The 13,202-nt window shown below is 36.4% G+C and overlaps 1 protein-coding gene across 1 annotated transcript in view; it reads left to right on the top strand.

Moving 5' to 3' along the window:
* The window catches only part of LOC117339305 (vitamin K-dependent gamma-carboxylase-like), a 37,724-nt gene extending 35,466 nt beyond the window's left edge, over positions 1-2,258 (top strand). The window contains exon 16 of the mRNA XM_033900825.1: positions 1,189-2,258. Within this exon, the coding sequence (XP_033756716.1) occupies positions 1,189-1,300 (112 nt within the window). The 3' untranslated portion in view covers positions 1,301-2,258. The remainder of the gene's footprint in view (positions 1-1,188) is intronic.
* The last annotated feature ends 10,944 nt before the right edge of the window (positions 2,259-13,202 follow it).

The raw sequence follows: 13,202 nt of genomic DNA, 5'->3' as shown, positions 1-13,202 counted from the left end.
TGTTTGTTGACATTTTGCTGATAGGTAGCAGTAGAATAAAAACAAAATTGATCAATACATGTATTGACAAATTCATAGTTACCATTTCATATTACCATGTAAGATTCTTAGTGTATTACCATGTCACAGTTACTGTATTTACAAGTCACAGTTACTGTATTTACATGTCACAGTTACTGTATTTACATGTCACAGTTACTGTATTTACATGTCACAGTCAGTGTATTTACAAGTCACAGTTACTGTATTTACAAGTCACAGTTAGTGTATTTACATATCACAGTTAGTGTATTTACAAGTCACAGTTAGTGTATTTACATATCACAGTTACTGTATTTACATATCACAGTTACTGTATTACCATGTCACAGGTACTGTATTACCATGTCACAGTTAGTGTATTTACATATCACAGTTAGTGTATTTACATATCACAGTTACTGTATTACCATGTCACAGTTAGTGTATTTACATGTCACAGTTACTGTATTACCATGTCACAGTTAGTGTATTACCATGTCACAGTTACTGTATTTACATGTCACAGTTACTGTATTTACATGTCACAGTTAGTGTATTACCATGTCACTGTTACTGTATTACCATGTCACAGTTACTGTATTACCATGTCACAGTTACTGTATTACCATGTCACAGTTACTGTATTTACATGTCACAGTTACTGTATTTACATGTCACAGTTACTGTATTTACATGTCACAGTTACTGTATTTACAAGTCACAGTTACTGTATTACCATGTCACAGTTACTGTATTACCATGTCACAGTTACTGTATTACCATGTCACAGTTACTGTATTACCATGTCACAGTTACTGTATTGCCATGTCACAGTTACTGTATTACCATGTCACAGTTACTGTATTACCATGTCACAGTTACTGTATTACCATGTCACAGTTACTGTATTTACAAGTCACAGTTACTGTATTTACAAGTCACAGTTACTGTATTACCAAGTCACAGTTACTGTATTTACAAGTCACAGTTACTGTATTTACAAGTCACAGTTACTGTATTACCATGTCACTGTTACTGTATTACCATGTCACAGTTAGTGTATTTACATGTCACAGTTACTGTATTCACAGACTTACATCTGCAGTTTCATGTGGTTAACTACTACTAAGGTATTTAATGTTATGTTTAACTTTTTTCTGGTTTCAGTTTTTCCTTCCTCCATGCAGCCTTCAGAAGCATTATCTTCGGTGATTCTTTTGATGATTTTCGCCTTTCTTTATACCAGGAAGAAGCTAATCAGGACTTCACCACTTACTGATACTCCAGTGTAGTCTGTAGATATACCACACTGACACTCCAGTGTAGTCTGTAGATATACCACACTAACACTCCGGTGTAGTCTGTAGATATACCATACTAACACTCCAGTGTAGTCTGTAGATATACCACACTAACACTCCGGTGTAGTTTGTAGATATACCACACTGACACTCCAGTGTAGTCTGTAGATATACCACACTGACACTCCGGTGTAGTCTGTAGATATACCACACTAACACTCCGGTGTAGTCTGTAGATATACCACACTGACACTCCAGTGTAGTCTGTAGATATACCACACTGACACTCCAGTGTAGTCTGTAGATATACCACACTGACACTCCAGTGTAGTCTGTAGATATACCACACTGACACTCCAGTGTAGTCTGTAGATATACCACACTGACACTCCAGTGTAGTCTGTAGATATACCACACTGACACTCCGGTGTAGTCTGTAGATATACCACACTGACACTCCGGTGTAGTCTGTAGATATACCACACTGACACTCCGGTGTAGTCTGTAGATATACCACACTGACACTCCAGTGTAGTCTGTAGATAGACCACACTGACACTCCAGTGTAGTCTGCAGATATACCACACTGACACTCCAGTGTAGTCTGCAGATATACCACACTGACACTCCAGTGTAGTCTGTAGATATACCCCACTGACACTCCAGTGTAGTCTGTAGATATACCCCACTGACACTCCAGTGTAGTCTGTAGATATACCACACTGACACTCCATTGTAGTCTGTAGATATACCACACTGACACTCCAGTGTAGTCTGTAGATATACCACACTGACACTCCGGTGTAGTCTGTAGATATACCACACTGACACTCCGGTGTAGTCTGTAGATATACCACACTGACACTCCAGTGTAGTCTGTAGATATACCACACTGACACTCCAGTGTAGTCTGTAGACTTACCACACTGACACTCCAGTGTAGTCTGTAGATATACCACACTGACACTCCAGTGTAGTCTGTAGATATACCACACTGACACTCCAGTGTAGTCTGTAGACTTACCACACTGACACTCCAGTGTAGTCTGTAGATATACCACACTGACACTACAGTGTAGTCTGTAGATATACCACACTGACACTCCAGTGTAGTCTGTAGATATACCACACTGACACTCCGGTGTAGTCTGTAGATATACCACACTGACACTCCGGTGTAGTCTGTAGATATACCACACTGACACTCCGGTGTAGTCTGTAGATATACCACACTGACACTCCGGTGTAGTCTGTAGATATACCACACTGACACTACAGTGTAGTCTGTAGATATACCACACTGACACTCCAGTGTAGTCTGTAGATATACCACACTGACACTCCGGTGTAGTCTGTAGATATACCACACTAACACTCCGGTGTAGTCTGTAGATATACCACACTGACACTCCGGTGTAGTCTGTAGATATACCACACTGACACTCCAGTGTAGTCTGTAGATATACCACACTGACACTCCAGTGTAGTCTGTAGACATACCACACTAACACTCCAGTGTAGTCTGTAGACTTACCACACTGACACTCCAGTGTAGTCTGTAGATATACCACACTGACACTACAGTGTAGTCTGTAGATATACCACACTAACACTCTGAGTCCAGTGTAGTCTATGAAATGTTATGCTTTTGATAACAGTGGACCAAATCTCAATAAATATGATAAAGCAGAAGGTACTTTTAATCACAAAATCTAAAAGATCAAATCATCCAGCAAGATGAAACATTGTGTAAATACTGAAGGTATACAGTGCTTTACAACTGACAATTATAACACAATGAATGTATGTGGTATTCCTGGAATTCATGTTGAATTGGTGTTAACCTTGTCAGCCTGTGTGTTGTTGTATTATAATGTCTGCTACTGTTTGAATACCACATTTCTCTGGTAATAAGCCCATGTATGGTAATAGTCCCATGTCTGGTAATAGTCCCATGTATGGTAATAGTCCCATGTCTGGTAATAGTCCCATGTCTGGTAATAGTCCCATGTATGGTAATAAGCCCATGTATGGTAATAGTCCCATGTCTGGTAATAGTCCCATGTATGGTAATAGGCCCATGTCTGGTAGTAGTCCCATGTATGGTAATAGGCCCATGTCTGGTAATAGTCCCATGTATGGTAATAAGCCCATATCTGGCAAAAGGCCCATGTCTGGCAATAGGCCCATTTCTGGCAATAAGCCCTTGTTTGATAATAGGCCCATGTCTGGTAATAAGCCCATATCTGGAAAAAAGGCCCATGTCTGGCAATAGGCCCATTTCTGGCAATAAGCCCTTGTTTGATAATAGGCCCATGTCTGGTAATAGTCCCATGTCTGGTAATAGGCCCATTTCTGGCAATAAGCCCTTGTTTGATAATAGTCCCATGTCTGGTAATAAGCCCATATCTGGCAATAAGCCCTTGTTTGATAATAGGCCCATGTCTGGTAATAGTCCCATGTCTGGTAATAAGCCCATATCTGGCAAAAGGCCCATGTCTGACAATAGGCCCATGTCTGGTAATAGGCCCATGTCTGGTAATAGGCCAATGTCTGGTAAAAGGTCCATATTTGGCAATAGGCCCATGTCTGGTAATAGGCCCATGTCTGGTAATAGGCCTGTGTCTTGTGATAAGTTTGTGTCCAATGAACCTATGGAAAGTTTGGTTCATATTCACTCCAAAAACATTTACATCTGGTCAAATTTTATTTATCATTGATTAGAGTTAAAAGTTGAAGGTCACACTTGACAACTTTCAAAGTCAATTAAATCTTAAGGATCAAAGGTAACCGACCCCCTTTGAATAATTTGTACTCATTTAGTATAGGGGTTGTATTAGCCTCTGTGTACCATTATCACTAATAATCATATCCAAGTTCTGAAAGTGAAATCCATCAAATAAATAAATAAAAATAGATAAAAAAAAAAAAAAATGTAAAAAAGTAAACAATGACTTGTTTTATTCACATACTACTATTCTGAACTGTTGATTTTCCATAATGATAAGTATGAGTTCCCTCCCCTTGTTCATCATGTGCCCTAACTAGATCGCACAGTCATGATAATTTATATTTGGACCTACCCAAGTGTGTACAGCAAATGTTTAAAAGGGAGAAGGGAGTGAGACTAGGCTAGAATTAGGTAATATTCAGACTCCTTTGTAAAGAACACCTTTCCAATTTTGAAAGTGATTGGAAAATAAAAATAATATCTTTTTTAACATATTCGGAATTGGTTATTGCTGTATCTTTAGAAATACTAAAATCATACTAAAGTTGTAACATCATTTGCCCTTCTTACAGTTGATCAGGAAAACAAACAAGCAATGGCCAACATACAGCCATCTTGGATTCTAACAATTGAAATTTGTTAACGCCATTTCGCAAGATTCAAGTTCTTCTTCAATCTTTCTTAGACTTCCTATGTAGGTTCCCCTTGTTATCAGATGGAAAATGAAAAGGTGATGGAAGGGGAAAATAGAGGAAAGATCAGTCATAGAACTTATAAGGATAATTTAGTAGAGGGCACCAAGATCTCTCTGGACCAAGATCTGTCTGGGCCAAGAACCAAGGGGCATCTAAACAGCAAATCCAGTAAAAACATTGATATTTTACAGGCCTATAAATCCCTACTATGGTGCAATGTCAAAGAAGTAACATGATGAAGTTTTAGTATGTTTCATGGCAAACCGTGGGACTTGCTGTTGACATGTAATGTGTTAAGCTATTTGTAAATTTCAACAAAACGGAAGAAAGGGGGACATAATCATATATTACACAAACTTGCCCTGTCGTTTTGCTCATAAGTGTCTAAAGCACAAAATAGGAGCATTGGTTTGACCAGCTTTGATGTTATTATATGTATAAACGCTGTTTTTGTTTTGACCTTGAAATGCAAATGGCGGTCGTGAATGATATCACAAACATATTGCATATAAGGAGATATTTTAAACACCAAAAATGCTCTAATTAGACAATATGAAGAATTCTTGAAGTGGCAAGAAGACTGCTTTTAGGAAAAAATGTTCAACCGTTGAGTTTGGGGTAAAATATGCCTACTTCTGTAAAAGGCCGCAAACTCACCAGTTTAACAATTTGACTTTAAAAGGTCCTTATTACTATGATCAGATGTCTTAAAAGTACAATATGGGATCATTTTTATTAACTGAAATGACTCCCTTTAAGCCATATTTGTGTAATATTATTCACAGCCACCATTTGCATTTCAAGGTCAAAACAAAATAAGTGTTTATACGTATGTAAAGTCAAATCCGGTCAAACAAACGCTCCTACCCTGTGATATAGACACTTGTGAACATAACAGGTTGGCTATTTTTCAGGTTTGGTCATTTGTGTGACTTAGAATTATTCCACGCTACATCTTACCACAAATTTACTCTTTAGAAGAAACTGATATCATCTACAGCAAATTATTGGTGATTGTAAGAAGCTACATGTCCAAACAAACATTTTGGTATATTACATGACTATTTTTGTGCAAATCTTTATATATGTATTCGTGTTTGAAATTCAACATTATTCTGCTATATAGATGACCCTTAACACCAAGATTTCTCTGGACCGAGATCCTTCCGGAATCTCTTGTTATGCTGGTGTGATAGTTATAATTAGGACTCTGTGTGACAGATGCCCTTAAGTAATTATGATGTCTGTCCTTCCGTCTGTCGGTAATTATAATGTCTGTCCTTCTGTCGGTCTGTAATTGTAATATCTGTCCTTCTGTCTGTCTGTAATTATAATGTCTGTCCTTCTGTCGGTCTGTAATTGTAATATCTGTCCTTCTGTCCGTCTGTAATTATAATGTCTGTCCTTCTGTCAGTCTGTAATTGTAATGTCTGTCCTTCTGTCGGTCTGTAATTATAATGTCTGTCCTTCTGTCTTTCTGTAATTATGTCTGTCCTTCTGTCTGTAATTATAATTATAATTAATTATAGTCTGTCTGATGTGAAGCCCTCCCTGATTTCTCTAATCTAGTAACTAGTGTTTTGAATCTGATCTCATCTACACAATTATTGTTATTCATGAAGGTCAAACTTGAGTGAAATCCTATCTTATTTGTTAGTAATGTGTATTCATTATTGTAGCATCATGTTTATAGAAATCCTCAATTATTATGTAGTTTAAGATGCTGAACTCATTTGGTATTGAAGGAACATGATCTGTAGTATCATTTCTTTGTTTAAACAGTCTAGTCCCATTTTATAGAATAATTCATTGATTTTAAAAACATTTTATTAGAATGTTTACATAATGTATTCCATTAATTTAAAAAGAAATTTAGAAAATTTTAGCCAAGTGCAAATACTGTGATAATTCATTATTCTGACTTGTAGAAAACTCTTTTACTCAATTACAATGATATAACGTTGATGAAAAATGCTTCATTGAATTTGGCTGGTGTTCTGTGTTTGATGTACCAGTTTTATTTTTTATTTTTTATGTGTCCAGGCGAGCTTTTGCTATATCCCCAGCGCCCTTAGATAACTGTGTTAAAGGTTTTGTAAAACATTGTTGTGTCAATACTTCTGAGGATACATACATGTTCCTTGTAACAAGACCTGTCCCTTGGTGTTAAATTTAGAAAACCTGCTGACCATGCCAGAGACCTTGACCTACTTTAGAAAAACTAATACTAAATTTGAACCTATGTTGTCTTCTGACAACTCTTTAGTAAATAAACAAAACTAACCTTTATATATAGTAGTAATGATTGTGTTGCTCATACAGATTTTGTGTAACATTTCAATAAAAAATACATGCATTCCATTTGTTATATTGTGTTGTATTATTTATAGTACTCGAACCTAGAGGAAAAATAGAAGAGATTGTATGTGTGAATGTTGACTTTTAGCAAACCATTGGATCAAATCATCGATCTAACAGGCAATCTTGGATATATCATAATAAATATGTCCTGGTCAACAGTCTCAACTTAGAAAGTGCGAACCAATTTCAGTGAGCTTCATAGTGACAACAAAATGTTCATCAGTAAAAACATACAAACTTTCACCGTGACCTTTGATCCCGTCATCTTGACCTTTGACCCTGTCCATGTGATCTTGACCTTTGTCAGCTGAATCCTCGCTTAATTCCGACCAACTTTACTTCAAAATGTCATAAAAAATATTCACTAGTGAAAAGATACATAATTTGACCTTTGATTCAGTGACCTTGGCCTTTGGTCAGTTGACTCCTTGTTTAAATCTGACCAACTTTACTTCATCATTTCACAAAATACTTTTTCAATAAAAAGCTACAATATTTGACCTTGACTGACCTACAATGTAGTGACATTGCCAATTTGTCAGTTGGTTGACATATTGTTTGATTCCTACCAACATTGCTTCATAGTGTCAAAGAATGTCCATAAGTTGAAATATCTTTGAGAAAATACTTTTACCTTTGACGATAATCTTGACCTTTTTTCAGGTTATTTCTGACAACTTTGCTTCAATATGTCCAGAAATGTCCATCAGTGAAAAAATACAAAAGATTACCTTTGACCCCTTAACCTCTGCCCCAGTCTCCGTATACTCCGTATTTGATTAATGTTTTCTATACTAATAACTGTCCAGGAAATAAAGTATAGATATGTTATGTCTGTAAAGAAGGTAAATCACGAATGAATGATATATAACCACAAATAAATTAAATCGATAAGTCAATCGATGGATTCAAGTAACGTATAGCACCACGGGTATACTCGCATATAAGTCATACAAATTTAAAGGTTCGCTCTGATTAGTCAAAAACAAAAAAAACTTATACATGTATTTTCACTGTAAAACTGTATTTTCGCTGCTCATCGCTGATACATTTCTGTATTTCACTGGCAATAATTCAATAAAAAAGATTCCATATCATGTCTGATAAGAACATAACTAAATCACAAATGAATTATGTGTGTCCTGAGACCTATATATAGGTATCTGGTGTGACCATAAATAAAAAAAAAAAAAAAAAAAACGACGGATGACATCACATACGGCATAAATGACGTTACGCTTCAAAATACCTCAATCGTAACTAAATGTTGTGTGTAAACTTGTGTGTTTCTCGTCAGTCGTATATAAATGTCGTGTGTAAACTTTATGTTTCTCGTCAATCGTAACTAAATGTCGTGTGTAAACTTGTGTGTTTCTCGTCAATCGTAACTAAATGTTGTGTGTAAACTTGTATGTTTCTCGTCAATCGTAACTAAATGTGTGTAAACTTGTATGTTTCTCGTCAATCGTAACTAAATGTCGTGTGTAAACTTGTGTGTTTCTCGTCAATCGTAACTAAATGTTGTGTGTAAACTTGTATGTTTCTCGTCAGTCGTAACTAAATGTCGTGTGTAAACTTTTATGTTTCTCGTTAATCGTAACTAAATGTGTGTAAACTTGTATGTTTCTCGTCAATCGTAACTAAATGTCGTGTGTAAACTTGTGTGTTTCTTGTCAATCGTAACTAAATGTCGTGTGTAAACTTGTGTGTTTCTCGTCAATCGTAACTAAATGTTGTGTGTAAACTTGTGTGTTTCTCGTCAATCGTAACTAAATGTTGTGTGTAAACTTGTATGTTTCTCGTCAATCGTAACTAAATGTGTGTAAACTTGTATGTTTCTCGTCAATCGTAACTAAATGTCGTGTGTAAACTTGTGTGTTTCTCGTCAATCGTAACTAAATGTTGTGTGTAAACTTGTATGTTTCTCGTCAGTCGTAACTAAATGTCGTGTGTAAACTTGTATGTTTCTCGTCAATCGTAACTAAATGTTGTGTGTAAACTTGTATGTTTCTCGTCAATCGTAACTAAATGTCGTGTGTAAACTTGTATGTTTCTCGTCAGTCGTAACTAAATGTTGTGTGTAAACTTGTGTTTCTCGTCAATCGTATTTAAATGTTGTGTGTAAACTTTTATGTTTCTCGTCAATCGTAACTAAATGTTGTGTGTAAACTTGTATGTTTCTCGTCAGTAGTAACTAAATGTGTGTAAACTTGTATGTTTCTCGTCAATCGTATTTAAATGTCGTGTGTAAACTTGTACGTTTCTCGTCAGTCGTAGCTATGTATTAGAGAAGCATTATAATAAATGCCATGTGTAGCTATGTTTCTCTAAGGATTTAATACTAGTGGTGATCAAACATGGGATTAATTAATTCCATATAAAACGCCCTATCATCCGGGTCTGAAAGTGTGACTGCATAAACTTGAAACCAGAGACTTGAACAGCCCTTTTTTAATTCCAATACATATCATTTTTTTATATTGTTTTTTATTCTATTCTATTTTATTATTTTTTTAGTAGCATGTATTACTATTATTTAATTCTTGAATAAGATACTGTTTTAATTAATACCATTGCTATGCAGTTCTAGTTATTCCAAAAACCGTTTATTTAACCGTAGCATAACATACGGGTATAGTACAATGTATACACTATCATTTAGTTTCAATCTAGAGTTATAGAACTTGATTCAGATTATGTTTAGAGTTATCCCCCTTCCTTTTGTTGCTTAGAAGTTTATGCGTGGCAACCGCGTGGATTTAATAAGCTGATCAAGACATTGATTTCTTTTTGTGGATTTTGTTCCTTTACAAAATCATCATAATTGATTGCTGCAAAAATACTTTTACTACAACAAAAACAGGTAAGCTCATTTATTATTGTTTCAATGTTTTCTACTTTGATAGTCTTTGACGTTCTATGAATAAGAACAATATCAGAGGTTAGGATTTAGGGAATAGAGTCTACTGATGCAGTACTACCTTTTATGAGATTTAGGGGAAATGAAGGGCCACAGTGTCTAGAATTATTCTTTAAACTTTAACATTCTATAGCTATTTTTTGCTATAATTCTTACATATTTCTTCAAATTCAAATTCTTCATATTTCTTGGGTGATTTCCCCTGTTTTTGAGTATTTTCCCGTTTTATGGGATTTTTTCTTGATGGGGAATTGGTTTCTATTCATCTGTGTGGAATACTGGTCTAATTTCGGTACTATAATCGTCTAAGCTCTTAGATTAACCTCTGCATATGTACTGTATACAGTACTTAACTGTTAATTATCGATTTTAAAATGGCATGTAACGTTATACTATATTTTTATACTGTAGTTTAAGAGCCTGTTATTATAATAGCTGTTTGGCCTATTTTGAATATTAAGCTCCAGGTATGTCCCCGTTATACAGGAGGATGTGGCGATATGAAAAATTGCACAACGGTTGATGAAGGATGTTTGTATTCTTATTTTCCGATTTACACCAACGTTCTGCAATTATCGTAATATAATTTCAGGCAAAACCTATGTGAAGTGAAAGCGCATTTTGGTCAAATGTTACAAAACGTTCAAAATCGCAAAGAATAGTGTACTGGTTTATTGCGCGGGAAGTAATATATGTTGAGGGTTTATAGACCACCCTCCAACTCCAGGGTGGGGGTGCATGACGTCACACGCCTCCAAATCGTATAAAACCGGAAATGACTGGCGTCACAGGTCTTGTAATGAAGCTAATGAAATGGTTAATGAAGCAAAGTCGTGCATCATTTAACCATAATGCTGTCTTTCATGTATATTGGATGAATTACTGAATGAGGCATGCACATTTTATTGACATGAGGTTTTGATCCTGTGCATCGGACTGCACAGAAACTGTAATCGAGTGTAAACTAATGTGCACGTGCAAAGGATCCAGGATACTTCCGGTGGTCATCCAATCACACGCTTTAGGTCTCCACTCAGTTTAACATCCAATCACAATATCGCATTTCCTTGCTATAAAACGTCTGTACCCTCGTTACGTTCGTCACTTTTTAGTTTGACTTCGAGGATACAACATGTCTGAACGCTGTAATATAGAGGTGTGAGCTGGACGTCACGTCCAAGTTACGGAATGGAAAGACGAATTGAGAATCGATATTAGAGAATGGGAAAGCAAACCAAAATAGTATTTATTAAATATAAGTTCTTTGTTTTTTTTGTTTTTTTTTGTTGTTTTTTTTTTGTTTTTTTTGGGGTTTTTTTGCGGTACAACAGTTGTCTTAAGCACGCCACATAGGGTTTGGAACAATCTACTTACGGTAGATTTGTGGAATAATGATGCTATCTGGGTAAAAGAAATATCTGTTTTAAGTTTTATCCAGACCATTAACAATGCGTTAGGTGTTGACATGCCTTGTAATAATGGTAGAATGGATTTTTTTTTAATTGGTCGCTGTTCCATCCTGTCCATCAAATCGTCATTGTCCGTGTATTCAAAATCAAATAGTTCCTACGATCATCTCTCAAATCACAGCTGATCTCCAAAAAATCATTTATGCTGTCTTTCGATTTGTCTGTCATCAGGGTTCAAGTCCTTTCAAATCAAATGTTTGGAACATACCATAGACTCTTTAGACCACCATATATTGTAATTGAACAGTAGTTGGTGCCTAGCTCTTTATTAGGTATTTTGTATGTATCCTCCATGTACTTGCAACATATAATGCACTTCCGATGTGAGGCCGGTTTTTTTAGAGGTTATCTATGCTAGAATACCTCGCGTTTGACGTGGTTGTGATATCGCATACATCGTTGTCATTACTCACATCTTCATCATCAGTTTCATTGCTTTCTGGTCGCGGCCGTTTCCTAACATTTTCATAATCTGCTCGTCTACAACAGACACGCCCTCTTCGGACAAAAGATTTAGCATCCATGGCTGAACACTACGAGTATGAACGCCCTCGCTCACTTTGTAGTACCCAAATCTAGTAGTGCATTTGAACCCAACCCATGTGTATTCCATTGTAGGATAATATCAATTGTAAATGTTTAAACAAATGAATTAATTTCTATTCACAGGATAAATGATATCAACAACAGTTGCAATAACAGCAACAACAAAAATAAAAATGCATATAATAGTATTTGAACTTCTACAAATAACGAGAAATATAACTTCTAAAACATCACTTTTCTTTCCACGATAAATACTTGTGACTGGAAGATGATACTATTTGGATCTTAGTTATCTTACCTTGATAGTCTATCTAAAGTCTTACTACCAAAGTATTAGTATAAGTATTAGTTAAAACATCGATTTACTCTGACCAATCTATCTGTCTTTTATTCAAAAGAGTCAAAGAGTTTCGCCATACAACTCGGGAGGGTTATTCTACGAAAATTATTCGCATCACTTTTTTATCAACTTGAACTATATAACTGCTGTAAGCCAATCTTCAGAAAAAAATATCCAGAGCGAAATCACCAATTAACTTTATTTCATGTGTCTCGGTTTGGATTCTGACCTTTTATGTTCCGTTATCATAATATTACGTATTTAAAAGTATCCATCGTCGTTCCGTATTTTAATATGTTCCGTCGTTCCGTGTTTTAGTAATTACCTTAAGTTGTCTGCTAATTATGATCTAACACTCCTCTATAATTATAAGTTGTACATACAAGATACCTGGCAATACCTCTTCCTGTCTACCCTCTCACTCACTCCCATTAAAATTAAATTGAAATCACACCCACTCTCACTACCTCTCCCACAATCTCATCATCTCTCACCACCTCTCCCACAATCTCATCCTCTCTCACTAAGCTCACTACCTCTCCCTCCATCTCTTTCCTGTGTCAACCCTTCCCCTCCCTCCCTTAATCTCTCTCAAACCCCCACACCCTCTCTCTCCCACACCCTCTCTCTCCCACACCACACCTTCTCCCACACCCTCCCACCCCTCTCTCACACCCTCTCTCACACCCCCCCCCCTCTCTCTCTCTCACACCCTCTCTCTCCCACACCCTCTCTCTCTCCCACACCCTCTCTCCCACACCCTCTCTCTCACACCCTCTCTCCCACCCCTCTCTCTCTCCCACACCCTCTCTCCCACA

The sequence above is a fragment of the Pecten maximus genome, chromosome 1 (genome assembly GCF_902652985.1).
Source record: "Pecten maximus chromosome 1, xPecMax1.1, whole genome shotgun sequence".
In the NCBI taxonomy this organism is placed as follows: Eukaryota; Metazoa; Mollusca; class Bivalvia; order Pectinida; family Pectinidae; genus Pecten; species Pecten maximus.
Note: the sequence above shows the minus strand (reverse complement) of the source record. Positions and strands in the feature narration are given on the sequence as shown.